At 39.9% G+C, this 27,700-nt stretch overlaps 1 protein-coding gene across 1 annotated transcript; it reads left to right on the top strand.

Annotated features, from left to right (window-relative positions):
- erbb3a (erb-b2 receptor tyrosine kinase 3a) lies at positions 1 to 26,690 on the top strand. Its single transcript, XM_062996592.1, has 27 exons — positions 1 to 153; positions 1,749 to 1,935; positions 5,122 to 5,247; positions 6,396 to 6,458; positions 6,571 to 6,689; positions 6,946 to 7,087; positions 7,736 to 7,849; positions 8,068 to 8,185; positions 8,332 to 8,405; positions 8,512 to 8,602; positions 9,064 to 9,081; positions 9,634 to 9,851; positions 12,670 to 12,802; positions 13,380 to 13,473; positions 14,817 to 14,974; positions 16,353 to 16,400; positions 16,492 to 16,633; positions 19,165 to 19,284; positions 19,372 to 19,470; positions 19,681 to 19,866; positions 20,013 to 20,250; positions 20,374 to 20,520; positions 21,749 to 21,846; positions 22,097 to 22,270; positions 22,363 to 22,431; positions 23,229 to 23,508; positions 25,006 to 26,690. Exons 1-27 carry the CDS (start codon positions 1 to 3, stop codon positions 25,806 to 25,808), a joined length of 4,212 nt encoding a protein of 1,403 aa, XP_062852662.1. The 3' UTR covers positions 25,809 to 26,690.
- Positions 26,691 to 27,700: the final 1,010 nt, after the last annotated feature.

Raw genomic sequence — 27,700 nt, 5'->3', positions numbered from 1 at the left:
ATGTGCTCGGGCACTCAGAACATGTTGAGTATGACAGGAACTTCAGCCTGGATGTATCAGCAGATGAGGGACATGTACACAGGCTGCCAGATCGTCATGGGCAACCTGGAGATCACCCACATGGAGCACGACCGTGACTTCTCCTTCCTGCAGGTGGGAGTGTCCATATGAGTCAAAAATATAGAGAGACAAAAACCTCTATCCTTCAAGCATTACCCTTATATGGAAAATTATCATACATACAATTTAATCTTACAGCCATTTTCACCTTAAACCATAGCACTGATTGGGATTCGAACCCTGGATTCCAGCGGTAGCTGGCTAGCATAATTTACCGCTGCACCACCCCAGTACCCTATTGTTATCATTATTATTATTATTTGTGTGCGTGCTTTAGGCCAAATGTGTGGCCGTTATCTAACAACAAAAGTAATGTTTTTTTAATGGTAAGGTGACTACTAGTCATGGCTGCACTGATGATGTCTCAAACAACAAGCAAGTTTGTGCTAGTTTTTGTCATTTCTTCATTGCGTTTAAAGATAATTATTTAAGGTCTAGACCTAAATCTCTGAAAATCTACTGTGACCATTTATATTATTAAAATTTTACTAAAATATAGTAGCATTTCAATTATAAAATATAGTAGTGTCAATTATATAGACTAATTCTGTTATCCAAATGAAGCCAAATGTTAAGTTGAACTCATCTACATAGTGCTGCAACAGGTTCTTAAGGTAGTCTTGTTTTATAAGCACTCTGCAACATCAACTGTTTAAATGTGTGCACTACGTGAATTTACTGGGTGTCATAAAAGGGGTTCTGCAGGGGCAACCACAACAAGATCCACTTTAGAAAAAAGATCATGTTCATAACTATATGACCACCTCCTTGTTTCTACACTCACTGTCCATTTTATCAGCTCCACTTACCATATAGAAGCACTTTGTAGTTCTACAATTACTGACTGTAGTCCACCTGTTTCTCTGCATGCTTTGTTAGCCCCCTTTCATGCTGTTCTTCAATGGTCAGGACCCCCACAGGACCACTACAGAGTAGAGTAGGTATTATTTGGATGGTGGATCATTCTCAGCACTGCAGTGACAATGACATGGTGGTGGTGTGTTAGTGTGTGTTGTGCTGGTATGAGTGGATTAGACACAGCAATGCTGATGGAGTTTTTAAACACCTCACTGTCACTGCTGGACTGAGAATAGGCCAATAGCACCCCGTGAGCAGTGTCCTGTGACCACTGATGAAGGTCTAGAAGATGACCAACTCAAACAGCAGCAATAGATGAGCGATCGTCTCTGACTTTACATCTACAAGATGGACCGACTAGGTAGTAGTGGACAGTGAGTGGACACATTATTTAAAAACTTCAGCAGCGCTGCTGTGTCTGATCCACTCATACCAGCACAACACACACTAACACACCACCACCATGTCAGTGTCACTGCAGTACTGAGAATGATCCACCACCCAAATAATACCTACTCTGTGGTGGTCCTGTGGGGGTCCTGACCATTGAAGAACAGAGTGAAAGCAGGCTAAAAAGAAGTATGTAAAGAAACAGATGGACTACAGTCAGTAATTGTAGAACTATAAAGTGCTTCTATATGGTAAGTGGAGCTGATAAAATGGACAGTGAGTGTGGAAACAAGAAGGTGGTTTTAATGTTATGGCTGATTGGTGTACATTGTCAGTTTTGAAGTACATCATGATCTCTTTCTCACTTTTTCTCTCCGTAGTCCATTCGTGAGGTGACGGGTTATGTCCTGATAGCTATAAACCAGTTCAAGCGGCTTCCACTTGAGCAGCTACGAGTGATCAGAGGATTGTCTCTTTATGATAGTCAGTACGCTCTGGTAGTTTTTCTCAACTTCCAGAAGGATGGAGTTTATGGTCTGCAGGAGCTTGGTCTTACTCATCTAACAGGTTGGTAAAGCCTAGCTGTTTTACAGTGCAAACTATCATACTCAGCTTGTCATTTTCATTATGGGATATCAGGGGACATCCATATAATGCAATCACTGACAAGCCATCTCACACGGCATTATTTGTAAGTTGCTTTTTGGTGACATTATTGGCGACGTTAGGTCAACGTTATTACTATTATTATACATTACAAAGACTGCTTAAATGATACAGGAAGCAGGAAAAACACAGCTTTTTAGCAGAAGTCTTGAGCAAGTCTGCACTGGCAAGTGATGACAAAGTAAATAGTCACTAAATAATTAAAAGCATGAATTAAATTAAGAATGGATTTTCTGGCACTTCCTGAGACCCTGACCAGGATAAAGCAGTTGATTAAATATAATAAATGAAATAAAATAAGACAAATTATGAAAGTTTTACAGTGTGCTAGCAACATGAAATATTTGGGTATCATATCAAAAACTCTCAGTATAGGCGCCCAGGTGGTGCAGCGGGATATTCCGCTAGCACACCAGCGCCGAGATTCTGAACTTCTCATTGCCACTTCTGCATTGCCACCAGTCGGCTGAACACCATCTAGCGGGCATAATTGGCAGTGCCTGCAGCAGACACGGGTCTGCTAGGGCGGGATGACCAGACTATGTGGGTGGGGTCTTGAAACGCTGTGTAAGGACCCTGATTGGCAGATAGAGAGGCGCCTGTGCAGAGTGCATAGGTGAAAAAGGGTTCTGCTAAGGGCTGCACGCGAGTCGGAGGAGGCAAGTCAACTGCAAATCGGGGATCCAGCGGAACTGCTAAATTGGGAGAAAATGCATAAATAAAATAGGAAAAAAAACTCCACACAGAAAAGATCCTGGACGCTTGGCCAGAAAACTAAATCTAGGCCCTTCTTGCTGTGAGGCGACAGCACTACCTATTGTGCCACCGTGCTGAAGCTTAAAGTGTTTACCAGTATTTCTAGTGTTTCCAGATGTAGTACAGGAGGTGAAGCTTATTTCTAGTAAAATCTAATCTGTAATGTTATATATAGCTGATTGCACATTGTACAGTAGGTGTGTGTTTTAATGCGACTGTTAACTGTCAGACAGACGGTTTTTGGGACAAGTCCATGCCTGCTCCAGTCCCTTCTACAGCTACTGGGAAATCTTAAAAATGTTTCTCACCTGACTGGGTGTGAGAATCTAAAAATGTGGGTGTGCATATGCATCAGCAGAATAGTGCAACCTGATGCGTGTTTGTGACTCCAATTTATCAGATCATACACCATTTTTTATTCTTACTTTATTTGCAGATTGTGATATTGTTTAAAGTTGTTTACAAGTGCATACTACATTTCTACTATCATCCTACATTACAAAGATTGCTTTATAAAATCAGATTTGTAAGCAACAAGATTTTACGACAAAATTACACCTACAAAACAGGTCATTATTATTATGCAATACAGAATTGACCAGTTACCACTTAATTAGGTTCACCTACACTGATCAGCCATGACATTAAAACCACCTCCTTGTTTCTAAACTCACTGTCCATTTTATCAGCTCCACTTACCATATAGAAGCACTACAATTACTGACTGTATTCCATCTGTTTCTCTGTTCCTGTTTCTGTTACTTTTGAACCTGATTTTACTCTGTTCTTTAATTGTCAGGACCCCCACAGGACCACCACGGAGCAGGTCTTATTTAGGTGGTGGATCATTCTCAGCACTGCAGTGACACTGCATGGTGGTGGTGTGTTAGTGTGTGTTGTGCTGGTATGAGTGGATCAGACACAGCAGCGCTGCCGCAGTTTTTAAATACCACTTACTGTCCACTCACTGTCCACTCTATTAGACACTCCTACCTAGTTGGTTCACCTTGCAGATGTAAAGTCAGAGACGATCGCTCATCTATTGCTGCTGTTTGAGTTGGTCATCTTCTAGACCTTTCATCAGTGGTCACAGGACGCTGCTCACGGCTCGCTGTTGGCTGGATATTTTTGGTTGGTGGTACCAGCACAACACACACTAACACACCACCACCATGTCACTGCAGTGCTGAGAATGAGACACCACCCAAATAATACCTACTCTGTAGTGGTCCTGTGGGGGTCCTGACCATTGAAGAACAGCATGAAAGGGGGCTAACAAAGCATGCAGAGAAACAGATGGACTACAGTCAGTAATTGTAGAACTACAAAGTGCTCCTATATGGTAGGTGGAGCTGATAAAGTGGACAGTGAGTGTAGAAACAAGGAGGTGATTTTAATGTTATGGCTGATCGGTGTACTGTATATTATAGGTACATTTATTGGCCATCTAAACTGGCCAAAAGTATTTGGACACCTTACCTTGAGCTTATTGGACATACCATTTCAAAAACAAATAGTATTTAAATAGAGTGATCTCTCTGTGATCTTTTCAGCTGTATTTCAACTCTTCTGAGAGGGCTTCTCACAAGACTTTGAAGTATGTGTGTGGGAATTTGTGTCCATTCAGTCAAAAGAGAATTTGTCTGGCTGGGCGTTGATGTTGTTTAAGTAAACCTTAATTGATGGTCCAGTTCCATTCAAAGCCGTTCAGTCAGGGCTCTAGGGCAGGCCACTGGAGTTCCTTTAAACAAAGCTTCAGAAGAAAGGGACCCCATCTGGCCCTTAATTGACTAGGTATTACTGAATGGTGATCTATTTTGTACATTTTTAGTTTTGTTAATCTTAAATGGATTACAATTAAATGGCTCCCGATTTAGCTTTTAATTAGCAGTACTTTACATGTCTCAAACCACACTGGATTATAAATACATTGCATACCATAATATCATGTAGGGGGTCAGAATGCTCTGTCCAAGATTTGTTTAATTTCTTAACTAAAGGTGAGGTTTAAATTATGTAAATTAGGTCTGTGAGAAATCTGAAAATGTGTCACCTGCTCTACCTCTGCTGGGTTGGTAATAACCTCTTATACTTTCTTGAACTCCTCCCTGTACTGTGACTCACTGCTTATCTGTAAAGCATCCACCAAAAGTATTGTTGTCCACAAACTTAAGTGAGTCACTGTCATACCTCGGGGTGCTTTTATAGATGAACAGGGTGTACGGTGTGACACTGAACACACCCTCAGTAAAATAAAAGAGCAAAGGAATGCTGTCTTGTATGTTCTGGATGCATTTCTCACATTGCAATGGTGTATGTGTTTGCTTTCAGAAATTCTGGAAGGTGGGGTACAGATTATACACAACAAATTTCTGAGCTATACACCACAAATCAACTGGTTGGACATTATGAAGAACAGCAGCGCTAAAATCGACATTGACCTCAACGGACCTGAATGTGAGAAGCTATTGCCATTCTACTGTTACATTCTATTTTAGATAGGCATAACATTATGACCACCTCCTTGTTTCTGCACTCACTGTCCATTTTATCAGCACTTTATAGTTCTACAATTACTGACTGTAGTCCATCAGTTTCTCTACATACTGTTTTAGCCTGCTTTCACCCTGTTCTTCAATGGTCAGGACCCCCACAGGACCACCACAGAGCAGGTATTATTTAGTTGGTGGGTCATTCTCAGCACTGCAGTGACAATGACATGGTGGTGGTGTGTTAGTGTGTGTTGTGCTGGTATGAGTGGATCAGACAGAATGCTGGAGTTTTTAAATACCGTGTCCACTCACTGTCCACTCTATTAGACTCTCCTACCTAGTTGGTCCACCTTGTAGATGTAAAGTCAGAGACGATCGCTCATCTATTGCTGCTGTTTGAGTTGGTCATCTTCTAGACCTTTCATCAGTGGTCACAGGATGCTGCCCACGGGGCGCTGTTGGCTGGATATTTTTGGTTGGTGGTCTAATCTCAGTCCAGCAGTGATAGTGAGGTGTTTAAAAACTCCATCAGCGCTGCTGTGTCTTATCCACTCATACCAGCACAACACACACTAACACACCACCACCATGTCAGTGTCACTGCAGTGCTGAGAATGATCCACCACCCAAATAATACCTGCTCTGTGGTGGTCCTCTGGGGGTCCTGACCATTGAAGAACTGCATGAAAGGGGGCTAACAAAGCATGCAGAGAAACAGATGGACTACAGTCAGTATTTGTAAAACTACAAAGTGCTTTTATATGGTAAGTGGAGCTGATAAAATGGACAGTGAGTGTAGAAACAAGGAGGCGGTCATAATGTCATGCCTGATCTGTGTCTACCAAATTACTGCAGTAGTGATTCTTTAGGATGTAATGCATATGTTTGTATAGGAGTTTTAAACATGTGATGTGTATGATCCTGTGTAACTAGAAACAATTTAATCCTTAGTGTTCATTTCCAAAAAATGTTTTCTTTATTATTTTGTGCGTACCTGTACTTTGACTTGAATTTTTGGATTCTCTACTCACCTTTGCTAACCTAGAACATTCATAGGGAAACACATTTAAATTCAAGATTCAGTCATATAACATGTTCATGTTTTTTGTTTAGTGCCATGTGATCATTCTTGTGATGGTCATTGCTGGGGACCTAACAGAGACAACTGTCAGACTTGTGAGTCTTTGTGCGCACATAAGCACACTTCACAATCACACCTTGTTGTGTCTATGTTTCTGTATTACATGCAGATTAACACTCATTTACTTAATGACTTCATCTTTTACAGTGACTAAAACAGTGTGCGCGCCCCAGTGTAATGGCCGATGTTTTGGCCGAAGCCCCAGTGAATGCTGCCACATTGAGTGTGCAGGAGGCTGCACAGGACCACAGGATACTGACTGCTTTGTAAGTTAATACACACACACACACACACAGACATATCACATGCAACCTGTGTGAAAAGCAGAATGTGTTCATTTAAAGGCATTGGTTTTTGCCTTCTAGTTGTAATTCATTCATTCATTCATTTATCTGAATAAATGAATTGAATGAATTATTGAATGAATTATTCATTCATTTATTAATTTATCTCTCTCTCTCTCTTTCTCTCTGTGTGTGTGTGTGTGTGTGTGTGTGTGTGTGTGTGTGTGTGTGTGTGTAGGCCTGCAGAAACTTTAATGACACCGGTTCGTGTGTACCTCAGTGTCCTCAGGGTTTGATCTATAACAAAGTGACGTTTAAACTGGAGGCGAACCCCAATGCTAAATACCAGTATGGTGTAGTCTGTGTAGCCCAATGCCCTTGTGAGTCATGTCACACTTTTTTTCTTTTTTTATTGCAGTAGCTACTAGAATTGCTAGCACACCTCTGTGCACAGTGAATAAACATCTTTTAAGGATTTAGATACATTTCTTTGAGATATACTGTATATTTGTGAGTTTGCCGTAACAAGCAGTAAAAAGCAGATAGTGGCACATAGGAGTCCATTTTCTTAGTTCTTGCTCATTTTCTGACAAAGATTTGTTTCTTAGGACCATTCAGTGGTCCAGTCATGGGTTTGGCTTGTTTATTTTTGCCAAGTAGTATATTTAAAAACAATTAGGTGCTTGAGTGGCAGCATAATAGGGCTAGCTCACCACCGAGGAGACCAGAGTTCAAGTCGTAGTAGCTACACGTGTCAGAGAAGGCGTGTGCTAACCTGAAACCCTCCTCAGCAAGCAAGGTTGTTGTGTAAGAGACAGGGGTCAACAAAGTGTAGAAAGGAATTGAAAATATCTAAAATAATTACAGTGCAAAATGGAGAAAAATAAAGAAAAATGATAATGAATTAATAGATAAATAAGCAAAATTCTGAGAGAGAATCTGAGATTAAGTGTATAAAATTATTATTATTATTATTATTATTATTACCTGTTGTAAGCTCTATCTGTCTTGTTTTTTTAATCTCTTAGCTAATTTTGTGGTCGATGGAAGTTCATGTGTTAGCAAATGCCCTCCTGATAAAATGGAGGTGGACAAGAAATGGGTGAAGAGGTGTGAACCATGTGGGGGACTTTGTCCTAAAGGTAGCACACACATACAGTACATACACGCACACACACACTCAAATGTACAATCACATGTCCACACCCCATGACAGCAAACACTAAACCTAATACTCTATTCACAAAACACAAAGGCAGTTTTACACAATCGTTCAGGCTTACTTTTCAAGTTCATGCACTTATGTATGACTTTGTTCTCTCTCTTTTTTCTCTTTATCTGTGTTTCTCTCTTTGTCCAGTGTGTGAAGGTACTGGTGGGCCCAACAGAGAGACAGTGAACTCTCAGAACATTGACAGTTTTATAAATTGCACCAAGATTCAGGGTAGTCTCCACTTCCTCATCACAGGCATTAAGGGGTAAGGTTTTTTTCAGACTCACAATAAAATCTCTGAGGGGTGATAAATATTGACTGCACACCATACTGTAAATACTTGTCGATATTTACTGACAAATCTTATTAAATACATGTGTGTGTAACAGCTAATACATGTTTTATTTACAGAGATGCATTCAGAAAAATTGCAGTTTTGGACCCCAAGAAACTCCAAATCTTTAACACAGTCAGGGAAATCACAGGTCTGTAAGTGTATGTGGTTATGTGTGTAAATGCAAATACTGAGATGTTCCTTTCTTTTTTGCATTGTTACTTATTAACAATGAATGACAATTTTCTGGTTGCCAGATTTTCTCAGCATTCAGTCGTGGCCAGAAGAGATGGAAGATCTGTCAGTCTTCTCCAATCTGACAACCATACAAGGCCGGTCCCATTACAAGTAAGAGCTTATTCTGCTTGTTAAGATCAGTCCATGCGTTCCTCTTGCATTGCACTAACACATAGTTCTGTATCATATTTTTTAAATTGCAGTATATGGTATAATTTTGGCAGAAATATTACCAATATTAAATAAATACCAATATTAAATAGAACCATTTTACCATTCTGGTTTGTCAGAATGTTATCCACATGTGTTAAAAATAAACGTTTACCACAAAAAGCAGATAACACATTGGTATAAACGTATTTTAGTTTATTTTTAGTACAGGCGGATGGTGAGTGGTAGAACTACATTATTTTGCTTCTGGTCTTTTTAAAATTAAAAGGTTATTGATGCTGAGTCTGAACATGAATGTGCTCTTGTACAACACATCTACTGTTTGTATTTCGTGCACTCATATTTCATGTTTTTAAATTGAAAAAAAAAACACTTTCCTTTTCCCTATTTCTCCCCATCAGAGGTGTGGTGTCCAAGAGGTAGGAGTCTATATTCTGACTAGTTCACATCAATTCCTGTTTGATCAGTCACAATTGCTTACTTCCGTGTGCTGGATTATCTGCTCTTCGTCGCTGGTGGTTTCCCTTCTGGTTACAGCATCCAGTCTTCCTTTGCTTGTTTCACTTATTTTACAGCATTTTGGAGCATGTTGGGCTGGACTAGCTTTTTTTGAATATTTGACATTTTCTTTAAATTGTTATTCCAGCTTGATGCGGGTGATGTTTATGTTTATGTCCTCCATCAGCTCAGTCTGATCACCTGCAAAAAGAAGTAACATATTCAAATTTAAACACAATGTTACTTGAATGTAGACAGACAGAAAGCATTTTTGTGCTGTGGTGGAAAATGCTTATGTGCTGTGTTAATTCTGCTTTCATGGGTGCTGTTTGGTGGTGGTGCATTGCTAATGGGGGAATAAGGGGCACATAATTTTTGTTTGAGCTTTTAAATTTACATTGTTTTTCTTTCAACGTTATTGAATGGATTGATTGAATGGATTGATTTTACTTATAAACGGTGTTCGTCTGCAGAGGTTACTCACTTCTGGTGATGGGAATTCCAACCCTAAAGTCACTGGGGCTGCGCTCTCTGAAAAGGATAAACGACGGTGGCATCTACATCACACGAAACAAACAGCTTTGCTACCACCACACTGTCAACTGGACTCGTCTGTATGGGACAGGTCCAAGAGCCCAGCGTCGCCAGAAATACCTCGACATCAGAGAAAACCACTCACTGGAAGAATGTGGTAAGTGTGTGTGTGTGTGTGTGTGTGTGTGTGTGTGTGTGTGTGTGTGTGTGTGTGTGTGTTTGCATCACCCAGTCCCAGCAGAATACACAACTCCACCCGGATGTTTCACAGATATTTTCTGCAGGTTTCACAATGATACATAAACCTCACACTCCCAAACCAACAACAATAGTTGCTTGGCCTTTTCAGTTAAACTGACCCAAATTGTTCTGTAAATACCTTAAAGTATTTGGATCAAATAAGATGTTGCTTACCATGGTGTTTCCATAACTACTGGTGTTACAGTTTCATATTACACCTCTCAAGTGCATTTAGTGAAAAGCTTTGTATCACCTTTCCGTGACTGGTAACTAGCTGTCAAAATATGAACGAGTGCCACTAATTAATGCCTTAACACCAGTTTATCACATGAATATGATTTGGTCACGTCATCCCAACTATTAAGATATCAATTTATAGGTCACTTGGAAGGCACAGCAGTTTAATGCGATAGGGTTTGAGTCTCAATGCTGCCACCAGCCTGGTCGTGCACTTTACAGACACAAAAAGTCATGCCTGACAGAGGTTTAATAATAATCAGTACAGCAACGAACCAGATAAAATCAAAACAATGGACAAAATATATGTAGACTATATGGCCAAAGGTATTTAGACACGGGCCGCTCAGGTGGCGCAGCGGTAAAAACACACGCTGGCACCAAAGCTGGGATCTCGAATACATCGAATCTCAGCTCTGCCTGCCGGCTAAGCTGAGTGGCCACATGAACAACGATTGACCTGTTGTTCAGATATGGGTGGGATTAAGTCGGATAGGGTCTCTCTCTCATAACGAATGCAATTACGACCTCTGCTGGCTGATTGATGGCGCCTGCACAGAGATGAGAAAAGAGTGCTCTCAGGGTGTGTCTCTCCGTACACAGTGCTGAGCTGCACTGCACTCGTCAAAGTGTAGGTGATAAGATGCATACGGCTGCTGCCCACGTGTCGGAGGGGCCGTGGGTTAGCTTCGTTCTCCTTAATCAGAGCAGGGATCAGCATTGGTGGAGAGGAAGCATGATGCAATCGGGCAATTGGACTCGCTAAAAAGGAGACGGGAGAAAATGTATAAATTAAAAAAAAAAAGTATTTAGACACTTGACCATAAGCTTGTTGGACACCTCATTTCAAAAAACCAAAATAGAGTGACTTCTACATGTTTTTTTCAGCTATAACAACAGCCACTCTTTTCTAAAGGATTCTCACAAGACTTTGTTTTCGTATGGCTGGGCACTGATGTTGGTCAAGAAAGTCTCAGTTGATGTTCCAGTTTATTATAAATCTGTTCAGTGGGGCTGAGGTCAGAGCTCTGAACAGACCACTGGCATTTCTTTAGACCAGGGGTGTCAAACTCACGGCCCGCGGGCCAGATCCGGCCCGCCACGTCATTTTATGCGGCCCGCGAGAGCTTAAACGACTGTATGATTGTTGTGATGGTTCGAGTCGTTACAGAGACGCGCTTATAATTTAATGGGACTCCTGCGCCTTTAAGAGACAACGTGACATCGTAGTCATGGCAACTAACTTTAACCTTCGCTAAGAAGCCATGTGACTTTTACGACAAAGAGAACGCGAAGACGCGTAGTCAGTAATGTAAACAATAATAAATAAATACAAATAATTATCTTTCAGTATAATACCAAAGCATCGTCTGTAAGTAGTGGCGTTTATATTCTCAGTTGTTAGTAAATGTTTAGTGAGTATATCACAGCGTTTTAGTTACAAATTTACCGTAATTAAATACTGTTGTTACGTTACTATCTTTACGTTTGGTTAAATCTTATATTGTACCAGATGTAACACTTGACTACAGCTGTGTGCTTGTACTGTATTAAGTTCTTTATTGTTTTTATTGTTTGTATTTTTATATCATTTTGATGCACACAGTGTATCACACAGCTGGGAAGCAAATAAACCGACTGTATTCTGAAGAGAGCTGTCTGTCTGTCTGTCTGTCTGTCTGTCTAGCTGAGCAAGGGGGATAAACTATTAATGAGGGCAGAATGATTGTCTTAAAAATACACTGTAAAATCCTAAACAAACTGCATCTTTCAAAATACATGCTGATTTTGTGACCTGCAAAGTGACACAGCCCGCCAGTAGATGATGTTACACATATTTACACATGATCCTAAAATGTACAAGAAGATAAGTAAGAAAATTAAGCATAAGGAGGAAATTTAATGAAAGTGAAAACAAGTTTGTGCTTCAGGAAGAGAAACCGGTGCGTCTCTTGTGTTATGAGGCCGCGTCTGTGGTAAAGTAGGACAATATAAATGCAGAATTCGGCCTCCAAGAAAAACAACAGACTGCAATCACAGCAGGATACGTTACAATCGGCCCTTTGAGGGCCACCATAATGCTGATGTGGCCCTCGGTGAAAATGAGTTTGACACCCCTGCTTTAGACCAAGCATTTCCTCATGTCTTTATAGAGCTTGCTTTGTGCACAGGAGCACAGTGATGCTGGGACAGGAAAGAGCCTTTTCTAAACTGCCGCTGCATAGTTGAAAGCATAAAATTTCCTTAATATAATTAATTTATTTACAACGTTTTTAAAAATTACAAAACCTTTTAATGGTTCTTTATCAACGTAAATACAACAAATAAAAAGTGTCCATTATAATCTGCAAGAAACTGTTTTCTAAAGAACACTGTTCATTTATTTTAACCTCCACATATATGGAACTGTACACTTGTGTATTGTGTGTAAATTATTACTTTAATGAACATGTAGTTCATACCAATAATTGTGTTATGTGTTTGTTTCTGATATATAGTCAGTGAGGGCCATGTATGTGATCCACTGTGTTCGTCTGATGGCTGTTGGGGTCCTGGGCCAGACCAGTGTCTATCCTGCAAAAATTACAGCAGAGGAGGAACCTGTGTGTCACATTGCAACTTTCTGGAAGGGTTAGTGTGTGTGTGTGTGTGTGTGTGTGTGTGTGTGTGTGTGTGTGTGTGTGTGTGTGTGTTTTTCAAATATCATTTTCTACCTAAAGTACACCTTCCAAAAATTCAAATAATCAAAAAATGCCCTAATTACTGTTTGTTGAAGTTAATTGTTTTTTACATATTCATTAAATGAAATTCGAACCAAAGGTACACACAGGTGTGGAGCAAATTTTAGTTTTAGCATCACCCTGACAATGAACAGCCTTGTAGAGCTGTCAGTGCAAATTGATTTATTCTCTCTAGCTATGTAAACTGGTAGACCAGCACTGTGGTGCAGTGGGTAGTTGCCTCACAGCAAGAAGGGCCTGGGTTTGATTCCCCAGCTGGGCGTCCAGGGTCCTTTCTGTGTGAAGCTTGTTCTCCACTGGGTGCTCCAGTTTCTACCCACAAGACCAATGCAGTCAGGCCAGTTGGTGTTACAGCACTGTTTGCTTTGTTTAATTTTACATTGTGGAATGTAAACTGCTGTATTTATTTAGCAGATATATACTAAGATATATACTAAGTACATATCTGTGTGTGTTTTACATGACAGGGAAAAGCGGGAGTTTGCAGGGCAGAACGGAGAGTGTATGCCATGTCACTCGGAGTGCGCTGTACAGGAGAACAGACCAACCTGCCGAGGACTGGTACAATGATCTATTGTTTTCTTTACAATTCCTTTACACTTTGTGTTAATTTAATACTTATAATGTGATTCTTACTGTATCTGGAATAAATGAGCTTTAAAAACGTTACAGTGCCATTAAAAGTATTCACCCACAAAACTGAAATGTTAAACTTGTTGGTAATAATATTTAATACTTGGTTTAATTATTTTTGGAAGCTGGTATGTTTGTGAGCAATTGTGTAAAGCAATTTTAGGTTCTTGCGACAGATTATTGGGTTCAACCACCTTTTTGTTGCCTTGGCAGTGTGTGCTGGGTCATTGTCTGGATGAATGACAAAATCCCTTCCTAATTCAAGCATTTTGGTGAAAGGATTTTTGTTCAGGAAGTCTCAGTACTGTATACCATACATTTTTTATTAATACTGGTCAGACTTCCAATCCCTGCTGAAAATCCTACCAACATCTTGTTTTAAGTCTTGGCTGATGTGTCACATACTGTTTAAAAATTGGGCCAAAAAGTTCAACTTTATTCCTCCCATTTAGTTGAAGAGTCTGTTTGTTTATTAGGATTTTAATGTCATGTTTTACACGTTTGGTTACATTCATGACAGGAACAGTAGTTACTCATTACACAAGATTAATCAGTTGACAAGGTTATATCGAACACAGTCATGGACAATTTAGTATTTCCAATTCACCTCACTTGCATGTCTTTGGACTGTGGGAGGAAACCAGAGCATCCGGAGGAAACCAACACAGACACGGGGAGAACATGCAAACTCCACACAGAAAGGACCCGGACCACCCCACCTGGGGATTGAACCCAGGACCTTCTTGCTGTGAGGCGACAGTGCTACCCACTTAGCCACTGTCCCGCCCTTTTTCTTTTCGTAAGGGCCTGTTGGTTGCAATTCTTCCATAAAGGCCTTGAAATATGGTAGATATCTTCTTTAGTGAATTTTGAACCTTAGTGAAAAACTATTTATTTTTGGGATGTTATTGGAAAAATCTCATTTACAGATTTCTCACTTCTGTGTTTACTGAGTTGACAAGGTCATGTGATGCATGACATTATAGCTAGACTTACAATTCAAATGGGTTCCATTTGTTTTTATTGGTATTTTTCATTGTTAAAATGTGTCTTTTTCTGGATTTGACATAAGCACAGTGTTTTAAACATTTTATTGTGTAGATGTGTAGACAGACAGTCACTTTCTATTCATAACTTTATTGTTATGACTTCTTTGTGCTGTTAAATGTCTTGTATTTGCAATTAACAAAACTCAGTAGATCAGTCACATGTGCTGTCTATTCATTCTATGCTGTTACGAATATATTGTGTCTTGTTTTCTGTTTCTTCAGGGGGCAGATCAGTGTGAAGTCTGTTTAAATCTGCAGGACGGACCACACTGTGTATCTTCATGCCCAGACGGGGTTATGGGAGAACAAGGGCTTGTCATTTTTAAGTTTTACAATGGCCAAAGGAAATGCCAGCCCTGCCATGCCAACTGTTCTCGCGGGTAAGATGCACCATGATATCATATAGTTCAGTGTTTATTTTGACAGTCCATTTTGTCATAGTTTAAGTCTAGTTTTAGTTAATGAAAAATAACTTAAATTCTCCTGAATAGTTCCCAAAGACCAAAATCTGAAAATTCTCATGCTAAAGAGTAGAGTGGGGGTCACCTTGGAATGATTATCACCTCCTGTCACATTGAAGAGGTTGCAATGTTCTTCATGTGGCCTTGTGGGTGTCCTTCACACCTTTTAGAAATATGCAAAAGGTCAAGTGGTTACAGTAAATTATCCTTAGTTATATGTGGGTCAGTGAATCAATGATTAATTGCTGTCCGGCTTAAGGTCAATTTCTGCCGTGCGCTCAGGGTTCTAACAGTTCAATAAGAGGTTATATCTCAATGAGTAATGCACATCTGGAAAAGGCACTGCTGGTGCATCAGCCTGAAGATCCTAATGCACATACTAATGAGATATGACCAAGATTATGCATCATCCAACAGCACACGATTTTCCTTTAAAAAAGTGCACGTTTAACACTTTTAATATTGAAACTGGGAAATGAAACTTTAATTTGAATGTCCTGTAATATAAAATTAAACATAAAAATGTCTAAATGCTATTTTAAATAATATGAAAAACAGCATCAAACGTTACAAATGCTTAGAGAAGGCTGTTACATGTGCATTATGCAATTCGATATGTACCATTAATGTAGTTTAAATACACTTAAATAAACTCATTTGGGGCTAAGTCATATATTCATTCATTCCTTGTCTGTTTTATCATGGCTTTATCCTGGTCAGGGTTGCGGTGGGTTTGATTCATTAAACTAAAGGCAGGAAACATCTCGCACACAAACATACACATTCAATCACACCTAGGGTAATTTTAGTAGTTCTGATTGGCCTGCATGTCTTTGAACTTGTGGGAGGAAACCTGAGCACCCAGAGGAAACCCACACAGACACGAGGAGAACAACCAGACCCTGGCCATCCGGTTACGGAATCAAATGCAAGCCCTGCTTGTTGTGAGGCAACGGCACTACCTACTGCACCACTGTGCCGTCCTTGTTACCTAATTTTTATTTTGCAAAGGGTGACCCTTAAAAAATTTTAAAACCTAATTACATGTGGGTAATGTTTTATCTTTTTACTGCAAATGAGTCTCTGATGTTGAATTTTGAACATACTGAATATTTATAGAAATGATTGGCAGTATTTTGTAATTCACATATGAGTGCATGAATGCAACATAGCGTTCCTCCCTCTGACTCATTAGGCTGTGCCCTTTAGCTTAACCAGTAATTGCTCCAAACATGCAACAACATACCTGACATTACTAAATAAGACTGAGTTCTGACTGGTGATATCTGTGTTTTAGGTGTACCGGACCAGGCTTGGGAGACTGTCTGGATCGGAAAACATCTGGGTGTGTGCCTCCCTCTATTGGTCATAATATTATGGTTTGTTACTGTCCATGAGTGTAATGTTAAAGCTTGTGTGTGCATATGTGTGTACAGGTTGCCAGTGACTGCAATTGCTTTGGGTGTTATAGCATTTGCCTTGGTGGGATTCTCTGTGTTTGTGATGACGGTTCTGTATCGCCGCAGCCTGGCCATCCGACGCAAACGTGCCATGAGGAGATACCTAGAGAGTGGAGATGTATGTATAACCCCATTATAGAAATATATAAACCACAATTTCCTGAACAGCTGGGGCAATTTGTGAAATGCAAAACAGGAATCTTTGATCTGTTAATTCTCCTGAACATTTTGAACAAAATCACAAAAAAAGATTTCCAGTATTTTCACTGATCATTGTGTTTTGAAAATAAAAAAACACATTTACAGTTTGATACCTGGGGCACATAAAAAATGGGACAGAGGCAAAGTAATTTTATAGAAGATTTAAGCTACACTGTTTCGAAACATTTCACAACATTTTGATGGTAACAGGTGAGGTTATCACTACTGGGTATAAAAAGAGGTTCCACCAAAGTCTCAGTTTGTTGCTTACCTCTTTTGCCATCTACCACACATAGTATTATGAACAGATTCAGAGTATTCTGTAAGTCGCTCTCGATAAGAGCGTCTGCTAAATGCCGAAAATGTAAATGTAAAGAGTAAAGAATTCACCACCACAAAGAGTATTCCATGTAGGGCAAGAATGGAAACCACTTTTGAATGTGCTTGGCCTTAGAGCCCTCACTGCATGTACCTTCCTGCTACAGTAATAAACCCCACATGGGCTCAAAAGTACTTCAGAAAACTGTTAGTGGTGTATTAGTATCCACTCAGCATGGCTGATTGACATACAGTGTATCACAAAAGTGAGTACACCCCTCACATTTCTGCAGATATTTAAGTATATCTTTTCATGGGACAACACTGACAAAATGACACTTTGACACAATGAAAAGTAGTCTGTGTGCAGCTTATATAACAGTGTAAATTTATTCTTCCCTCAAAATAACTCAAAATACAGCCATTAATGTCTAAACCACCGGCAACAAAAGTGAGTACACCCCTAAGAGACTACACCCCTAAATGTCCAAATTGAGCACTGCTTGTCATTTTCCCTCCAAAATGTCATGTGATTTGTTAGTGTTACTAGGTCTCAGGTGTGCATAGGGAGCAGGTGTGTTCAATTTAGTAGTACAGCTCTCACACTCTCTCATACTGGTCACTGAAAGTTCCAACATGGCACCTCATGGCAAAGAACTCTCTGAGGATCTTAAAAGACGAATTGTTGCGCTACATGAAGATGGCCAAGGCTACAAGAAGATTGCCAACACCCTGAAACTGAGCTGCAGCACAGTGGCCAAGATCATCCAGCATTTTAAAAGAGCAGGGTCCACTCAGAACAGACCTCGCGTTGGTCGTCCAAAGAAGCTGAGTGCACGTGCTCAGCGTCACATCCAACTGCTGTCTTTGAAAGATAGGCGCAGGAGTGCTGTCAGCATTGCTGCAGAGATTGAAAAGGTGGGAGGTCAGCCTGTCAGTGCTTAGACCATACGCCGCACACTACATCAAATTGGTCTGCATGGCTGTCACCCCAGAAGGAAGCCTCTTCTGAAGTCTCTACACAAGAAAGCCCGCAAACAGTTGGATTACTGGAACCATGTCCTATGGTCTGATGAGACCAAGATTAATTTGTTTGGTTCAGATGGTCTCAAGCATGTGTGGCGGCAATCAGGTGAGGAGTACAAAGATAAGTGTGTCATGCCTACAGTCAAGCATGGTGGTGGGAATGCCATGGTCTGGGGCTGCATGAGTGCAGCAGGTGTTGGGGAGTTACATTTCATTGAGGGACACATGAACTCCAATATGCACTGTGAAATACTGAAGCAGAGCATGATCCCCTCCCTCCGGAAACTGGGTCGCAGGGCAGTGTTCCAGCATGATAATGACCCCAAACACACCTCTAAGACGACCACTGCTTTATTGAAGAGGCTGAGGGTAAAGGTGATGGACTGGCCAAGCATGTCTCCAGACCTAAACCCAATAGAACATCTTTGGGGCATCCTCAAGCGGAAGGTGGAGGAGCGCAAAGTCTCGAATATCCGCCAGCTCCGTGATGTCATCATGGAGGAGTGGAAAAGCATTCCAGTGGCAACCTGTGAAGCTCTGGTAAACTCCATGCCCAGGAGAGTTAAGGCAGTTCTGGGAAATAATGGTGGCCACACAAAATATTGACACTTCAGGAACTTTCACTAAGGGGTGTACTCACTTTTGTTGCCGGTGGTTTAGACATTAATGGCTGTATATTGAGTTATTTTGAGGGAAGAATAAATTTACACTGTTATATAAGCTGCACACAGACTACTTTTCATTGTGTCAAAGTGTCATTTTGTCAGTGTTGTCCCATGAAAAGATATACTTAAATATCTGCAGAAATGTGAGGGGTGTACTCACTTTTGTGATACACTGTATGTGTAAAGGTACCTTATATTGGGATTTTAGAGAGACTTATAAGGCTGACTTAATCTTTTACCGAAAAGTCCATAGTTATTTGTGCTAGACAATGCCAGGCTTAAATCTACACATGCTACAACAGAGTGTGTGTGCTTGACTGGCCTGTCTGCAGTCCAGATCTATCTGCTATTTAAAATGTATGGAGCAATCATGAAATGGAATGTAATTTGTAATCTTTAACGTTTTTGCAAACGTTTGTGTGCATTTGTAAATATCCAGAATTCTGAGCTATTGGATCCTGGGGAAAAGGGAACAAAGGTTCATGCTCGCATTCTGAAAGCATCTGAACTACGGAAGATGAAACCTCTGGGTACAGGAGTATTTGGGACTGTCCACAAGGTAATTATATCAAAATGACTCTTTATTTTACAGCCACTAACATTTGACAGGCTAATTGTTCTTCTCTTTCTTTTCTCTTTCTCACAGGGTGTGTGGATTCCAGAAGGAGACACAATAAAGATTCCAGTGGCAATAAAGACTATTCAAGATCGTACCGGACGGCAGAGTTTTCGTGAAGTTACAGATGTAAGATATTTTAGGTGTTATGAATCTATGTACATATTTGTTACCAATTATTTAGGTCCATTTTGTTTTTCATTTTTATCAATCACTTTATCCTGTTTTTACCAAGGTTACCAAGAACCATGTCACTCAATGGCATTTACTACCTGCTTTTTTACTATGTTCCTACCAGCAATGTGTTTGTTCTTTATATCTTTGTTCTATATCTTGTAGCACATGTTGGCAATGGGCAGTTTGGACCACCCATACATCGTGCGGCTCTTAGGAATTTGTCCAGGTGACTCTTTAGAGTTGGTCACCCAGCTGATGCCACAGGGGTCCTTATTGGAGCATATCAGGCAGCGCAGGGACAACCTCAACCCACAGAGGTTGCTCAACTGGTGTGTGCAGATTGCCAAGGTTAGTTTTCTTTACAAATGTGTTTAATGAATATAGTGAACAAAGCCAGTCCAAGTTCATTTATATCTAATATTCATGTTTTATTATAAAAGTGTGTGATTGGTGTTTATGGGGTCACTTAACCACTTTCTCTGTCTCTCCTTTAGGGAATGTATTATCTTGAAGAGCAGAGAATAGTCCACAGGAACTTGGCTGCTCGGAACATCCTTCTCAAGAGTGACTTTATGGTCCAAATTGCTGATTATGGAGTCGCTGATCTGTTCTACCCAGACAATAAGAAATTATACAGTGAAGTCAAGACCAGCCAGACACCAACCAAGTGGATGGCTCTCGAGAGTATTTTATTCAACACATATACACATCAGAGTGATGTGTGGAGCTATGGTGAGTTTCAACTGACGTTGACAAGTCAGGTCCAGAAAACAATGATGGAGCAGTTTGTAAGAAGCACTCATTGTAAACATGTTGCATGGTTAAACCTTTTATTTACTGACACACCTTGTGTAGGTGTGACTGTCTGGGAAATGATGTCATATGGGGCAGAGCCGTATTCTGCAATGATACCACAAGAAGTTCCAGACCTGCTGCAGAAGGGCGAGCGCCTCTCTCAGCCTCAGATCTGCACAATTGATGTGTACATGGTCATACTAAAATGTGAGTCTTCTCCATCTCTTCTGAGTCAAATATTTCTAAGAGATTATTTACACGTTATAATAGCAGTAAAATTTTTAAAGGTACTGGTTTAGTGACTGGACTAGTGATCAAAAGGTTGCTGGTTCAATCCCCACCACTGCCAAATTGCCACTATTGGGCCCTAACCCTCAGTTGCTTGCATTGTATTCAGTCACAGTTGTAAGTCAATTTGGATAAAAGTTTCCACTAGAAGTCCTTAATGTTTAGCTAAAACAATGTCATCAAAACATGTGTATCATAAAATCTGATCCAACTTGTTTGTTTACATCTCTTCTGCCATTTACATTAAAAACAAAGTGGCCTCATAACCAGATTCCAGTTTTAAAACTGCTTACAAATGCAAACATGGCAGATCCCCATGTTTAATTGGTAGTTTATATACTTATTACAAAATAAATATATGAACTGCTGTGGGGAATGTATAATACCAGACCAAGTAAATCAAAAGCTGTAATTGATTACCTAGAGTTCAAGAGTTCACCCCTGCTGGTAGATAGCTAACAGACAGTATATGAAAGTGCTAAACATGTTTATTAATCTGTAGCTTTTGTACAAAGTTATAACCAAATTAATTCATTTTAGGCCAATAATGTATAAGTCTTTTAAATGATAATCAATGTTAGGTGAATAAGCACTATAATGTGCATCAGAAATCTGAATACTCAAACAGCTTGTAATTATGGCCAGTGTTTTAAGGAAGCTCTGCCCTCTTTTGGAAGACAATAATATGGCTAGTCCATAAAGCTAATATATGAAGTCTAAAGTAAGGTTACTTTTGAAGCAGTTGCAACCAAGCAGATTATACAGTGCACAACATTATTCAGCATGTTTAATAGTTCCTGCTGGTTTAGTTGTACATCTAAAGAATTAGTGATATTTGGTGCTCATCAGACACATGTTAATGCTAATGTCCACATGGACAAATTGACTCTGATGCACGTTCTGCTGTTTTCATGAGCAATTTAATGTTTAACATAAATAAAACCATGTGAATAAATTGTGCTCAGATCAGGATTTGAACCCCCTGATCTCAGGCACTGCCATTTTCATCTGCATGGCTTTTACCATCACACCACACATGCTTACAATGAACATGCCCCTTGTTTATTTTGGTCTACATATGATTCATTTTGTCTCTTGTTATATAAACAAACAACAATCCATGTCTAACATTCTTTTTTTGGCTCAGGTTGGATGATTGATGAGAATGTTCGACCAACCTTTAAAGAGTTGGCCAACGAGTTCAGCCGAATGGCTCGAGACCCACTCCGGTACCTTGTCATCAAAGTAAGACAAAGTTACACAGTATTTTAACATAATACTATGTTCATGAAATATAAAGTAGCTTATGGACCCGGCTTGTAATTAACCCACTTATCATGTGTACCATGCTAATATTTTTTCATATCTTTCTGTGTCTGTATTGCTAATCATTACCTTAAAATTAATATTTGCAATACTGATATTGCAAAATCATGCAAATATACCATGACATGGAGCTGAACATTTTATTTAAAAAAAAAACTTTTCTTGATAGGGGGACTGTGTTGCTCCTGATCCTGCCTTAGATGAACCATACCAACGTGGCACACAAATGGACATTCTGGGTTCAGGACTGGAGGACCAAGAAGATGAAGCACTGGACGATGGCATGACCACACCCCCTGTGTACCTCACTCCATCAAAAAGTCTTTCTATACTACCCCATAGGGTAAGATATATTTGATCATGCTTTTTTTTTAATTGGTGTAACCTGTTGATGTACTGCAGATAAGATTCTTATGTCACTCCATTTATATCTAGGCCAGTTTTACCTCACCCTGTCCAACTGGTTACCTGCCAATGACCCCAAGTGTGGAGGGCTCCATGCAGGTAAGTCGTTCACAAGATTTTTCTGTCTCACTCACTAGCAAATTGTCTACTAAAATGTGTGAGTCCTGGACAATTAGTAAACTTAATTCAGCAAACAAAATTTAAGCCAATTTTAAATGGTATTTAAAGTGATTCCAAAAAGACCCTTGCCATGGATTGACAACGCTTTTATTCATGCGTTAATAAAACGCATTTTCCTCGCCCCATTTTCCTCCCAATTTAGCGCAGTCAATTTCTCTTCTGCTGCTGAGGGATACCCGATTGCATTAGAGGAGAGCATGTTGCTGCACACGCCTCTTCTGACACATGCACAGCCCTCCTCTTCTCGCCCCTGCATTCTGCATTCTGCACAGGCTTCTCTTCCGCCAATCAGGGTTCTTGCACATGAAGTATGAAGACCCACCCATCCACATATAGTCCGGTCGTTCCCCCCTGCAGATACGGTGGCCAATTAGTATCTGCTGCAGGCACTGCTAATTATGCCTGCCAGCCGACCGGTGGCAACACCGAGTTTCGAACCGAGGAGTTCAGAATCTCGGCGCTGGTGTGCTAGCGGAATATCCCGCTGCGCCACCTGGGCAACATTCATGCATTTTATAGTGTGATCTAAATGTGTTCTAATAATCTTTCTTTTGGTATGTTTTTTTAACAAAGTACATGTACAATCCATGTACGTACAATGCATTAAGTACAGAATATTCCATTAATACTTTTAAAAGTATTCTGTCCACGCCTGTCAGTTATGCACCATTCCTACTGCTTTTGCTTAGTATGATGTTTTTCACGACTTTCTGTAGATGGTGTGGCCGCGGTCACGGCTCAATTCCACTCGCACAATCTCTGAGAGTTCAGATGGCCGTGGCACCATGGTAGAACTGGAGATGAATGAAGACATCCTATCGATTGGTAGTATGAGAGAGGGGCGACACAGGAAAGACAGTGCTTATATGTCACAGAGGGACAGCCTATCAGGCCCTCCGGACACACCAATCCCTGATACTCCCTCTCCGTGTACAGAGGGAGAGGAAGATAAAAATGGATATGTGTTACCAGGATTAAGTGACAGTCCAGAGAGAGGTGAGTGAAAATCAGTAAATGTACACTTTATGGCCTAAATTAAGTGGGCTCGACTCCTAACTGTTAGCTTAAGGTATTTCAGCCACAGAGATATGATACATGTAAAATAAATACAATAAAATAAATTATATCTTTTTGACTGACTGGGCATACACTTTTGAATGCCAAATCTTCACATTGCATGATTTTAATTTAATGTCCTTTATATCTCACTCTCTCACTCACTTTCTTAACCGCTTGTCCAGTTAGAGTCGTGGGGGGTGCTGGAGCCTATCCCAGCTTTTCAATGGGCGCAAGGCACACAGTAACACCCTGGACGGGGTGCCAGTCCATCGCAGGGCAGACACACATACACACACACCCATATTCACCTATAGGGCAATTCAGTGTCTGCAATTAACCTGACTGCATGTTTTTGGACTCCCGGAGGAAACCTACGCAGGCACAGGGAGAACATGCATACCCCACACAGAAAGGACCCGGACCGCCCTGCCTGGGGATCGAACCCACCACCTGTCCTTTATATCTGATCTGACATTAGTCTTAACAGATTGCACTTCTAAACCAGCATGTATGTAACTGTCATTAATCTGAGACTATACAGACTGAATTTATTCCCCCTGTGAGAACTTTTACTGTTTCAGTAGGATTTCTTTTCATTTAAAAGAAAATAACTTTGAGGATCATTGGGAACCATATTTATCATTTACTTTGCTAAAATAAATATCAACGCTTAACTTGTTACCAAATAATCCAAATAAGGGATCTAAATAAATGCATATTATTTAATCTATGCTTTATTGCATGCATATAATTGGTATTTTATGTAGTATTTTACTTAAACATAGTCATGTGACTTCATACAAGGTGCATACAAGACAGATCAGGCTGTTGCTGAAAGTCAGTGCACATATGAAATGCACACATTTTTCATATTCATAACGTTATAAATAATTCAGCGAAATATAAGACAATACAAGACTAGTGTAGGCAACTGCTTCAAATAACAATAACTCTGTGACATAAATGTGAAAGGTTATTATCTGATAAAATTATAGTGTTGCACTTCAACAATGGGTCATTCTGTCCATGGTTGTGTATAAATGTAGTCTCAATAATATTTGGACGCATGAAATACTAAAATTGTGTAATAATTACAAACTTAAAGCTATTTTATTACAGTTGCATTATGTTATTTAACATATTTAAAGTGACAGTGATGTATAAGTAGAAATGATGGCTATTCAGACTGAGGTTGCATCACTACAGATCATATAGGTAAATATGAAACTGGCCAAAACTGAACTATTTAATCTGTTCTTACAATCATGACAAAAAACTAACCTGTATCACATGTACTGTAAATAAAAATAGTGCATTTGGACCCATTTTTCCTGTTTTGTAAACATTATGTTTACAGCTTTATATTTTCCTATATTTCCTCAGGAACTAAATGTGAATACAATTAAACTTCTTCATCTATTTTGTGTGTTTTAGAGACTGTGTTTTCCGTGCCTCCTCGTGTTGCACGGTCACATGGGAGATTGTCTACAAGTAATTCACAGGAACTGTTAGAGGAGCATGACAGTGCTGAGGAAGAATATGAGTACATGAACAATCAAAACCTCCCACCCAGACGCATTCGAGGCCAGCGCTGTCGGCGAACAGCATCCACGCGCAGTTTCACATCCCATCACCCTGGTGCCAGCTATTCAAACAATCGATCATCCATACAGGGTTCAGAGAGCAGTGGGGGGCTATCTCAGTCATCCTCAGATGAGAGAAGTCGAAGCAATGGGGACCTCCTCTCCAGTGAAGCAGAGTATGCAGAGGCTGACCTGGACCAGGAGCTGCAGTATGAATACATGGATATTCGTAGTGGTCCAGGGGGTGCAGCATCCAAACCTACTGTCAGAGCTGAGCCCCTAAGACCAGGCAGTAACATTTCGTCCAGGAAATCTCTGGATAAAGATGATCATGAAGAGGAAGAGTATCAGTACACGAACCATCAGCCCAGGTTGAGGCGCTCACTAATGCTGAAAGGCTTGGTGAAGGGGGAGGGAGAAGTGTATGAATACGAGGAAATGGACTCTCTGGTTGCAGGAGCAAGCTCAGGATCTGAGTACCAGAACCTTTATGAGGCAGGGGAACGGGAGGAAGTCCAGGTCTCTAGAGTAAGGCCAAGTGTTAATGTGTGTTCAGGAGCGAGTGTTGGGAAGGAGGGGTCAGACAGGTATTACGACAATCCTGACTACTGGCACAGCCGATCATTTTCTAAAGCTAATGCTGTAACTACTTAAGAGAGATTAAAAAAGGAAGAGTAAAATTGATTTAATACAAGAGTAAACTGTGGCATTAAAGTTAGTCAAAAATAGAAAATTAGCATTAACTCAGCAGAAGTAGCAATCTCAAAAGCACTGGACATGACAATGACCAGTATAGTCTTGGTAATAAAGGAAATTTTATTATGTAAAGTAAAAAAAACCTTTTATACAGCTAATATACTCGCATTTACTCCAGATTTGCAATATGACGTGTTATGCTATTTCAAAAAAACAATTATTTTAGTGCCAGTCTTACAAACAGTATACTTTATAAACACGAGTAGAGAAGCCAAGCAGAAAGGATGTTCCACCAAGAGTATACAAAGGTCGAACTGGATCCTACATCTATATTTATGGCCCAGGAATCAGATTTGGACATGTGAGAGACAGAAGAGTATCACACAAAATCTGTTGAGATCGATCTATTAAATCAGTATGTCTGTTACAGGTGTTTATTCAGTCTTCTACATTACAGCATGGCAGCTTACAGTCCTTAAACTGTACCAAATGTGCCCTAAGTAGAGATGAATCATTCATAATACTATTTTTGTACATTTTGTATATCATATTCATATCTGCTTGTAGCAATTTAACAGTATCAGTGCCATTATTACAAGCACTTACAGAACTGTTTTTCTTTATTTTCTGCTAACATCGTGTATTAGTCACAATATGCAATGAAGAACTTTAATGAAAGGCCAGTTGACAAGCTTTACTTTTTTACAGCTCATGAACAAGTTGTCTGTTTTCTTATTTGTAAAATGCATCTTTTATTTTTCATATATCTTTGTAATGAAATCTTTTTATATATCCAGTGTGTTTTAAATTGTTGTTGAAATAAAGATTTTATTGCTTTAAGTACTATAAATATCTATCTTATAGATAATATCTTCTTAAGTAAGAAGATAAATACAGAGTGCCGGTGCTAGACTGGCCTGCCTGCAGTCCAAACGTCTCTCATTAAAATTTCCCCGTGATAAAATCATAGAATTATAAAACGGATAGTTCCGGTCCTAAAATCTGATTGGCTGAGCCGCGTTCGAAGCCGTTGTAAAATCCCCGATAAACGCACACCTAGGACCACCTCACATCATTCCATATTAATACGCCACTGAATGGAAAAAGTTAAAGTTATTTTCGCCCTCATGTTGCCTAGCAACACTGTTAATCGGACTACCTTGCGTCGCGGAAGAATGCTTTATTGTAAGTTTATACACGATAAATACATTTATGAATTAAACATTGTTGTATTTATTGTATTTTATGTTGACCGCCGTTTTATAAAAGCAATAAGCCACTCGAGACCGTACATTACTGTTAAGATTTTAGCACGGGGAAAGAAGTTTCCCCGTGCTAAAATCACAGTAATGCACGGCCTCTCGTGGCTTATTGCTTTATTATAAAACGGATAGTTCCGGTCCTAAAATCTGATTGGCTGAGCCGCGTTCGAAGCCGTTGTAAAATCCCCGATAAACGCACACCTAGGGCCACCTCACATCATTCCATATTAATACGCCACTGAATAGAAAAAATTAATGTTATTTTCGCCCTCATGTTGCCTAGCAACACTGTTAATCGAACTATTTAGCGTCGCGGAAGAATGCTTTATTGTAAGTTTATACACAATAAATACATTTATGAATTAAACATTGTTGTATTTATTATATTTTATGTTGACCGCCGTTTTATAAAAGCAATAAGCCACTCGAGACCGTGCATTACTGTTATGATTTTAGCACGGGGAAAGAAGTTTTAGGCACTCCGCTTCGCGTCGTGCCAAAAACGTCATCCCCGTGCTAAAATCACAGTAATGCACGGCCTCTCGTGGCTTATTGCTTTAGTAACACACGGCCTCGAGTGGCTTATTG

The sequence above is a fragment of the Trichomycterus rosablanca genome, chromosome 6 (genome assembly GCF_030014385.1).
Source record: "Trichomycterus rosablanca isolate fTriRos1 chromosome 6, fTriRos1.hap1, whole genome shotgun sequence".
Lineage (NCBI taxonomy): Eukaryota > Metazoa > Chordata > Actinopteri > Siluriformes > Trichomycteridae > Trichomycterus > Trichomycterus rosablanca.
This window is presented reverse-complemented; position numbering and strand designations above follow the sequence as displayed.

Excerpts from the sequence above, each read along its gene's own strand:
- erbb3a (XM_062996592.1), top strand. The coding sequence starts at position 1 with ATGTGCTCGGGCACTCAGAACATGTTGAGTATGACAGGAACTTCAGCC. Across the intron at positions 7,850-8,067 it reads TGGGGGACTTTGTCCTAAAG|TGTGTGAAGGTACTGGTGGG; the intron begins GTAGCACACACA and ends CTCTTTGTCCAG. Across the intron at positions 21,847-22,096 it reads TCCGGTACCTTGTCATCAAA|GGGGACTGTGTTGCTCCTGA; the intron begins GTAAGACAAAGT and ends TTTTCTTGATAG.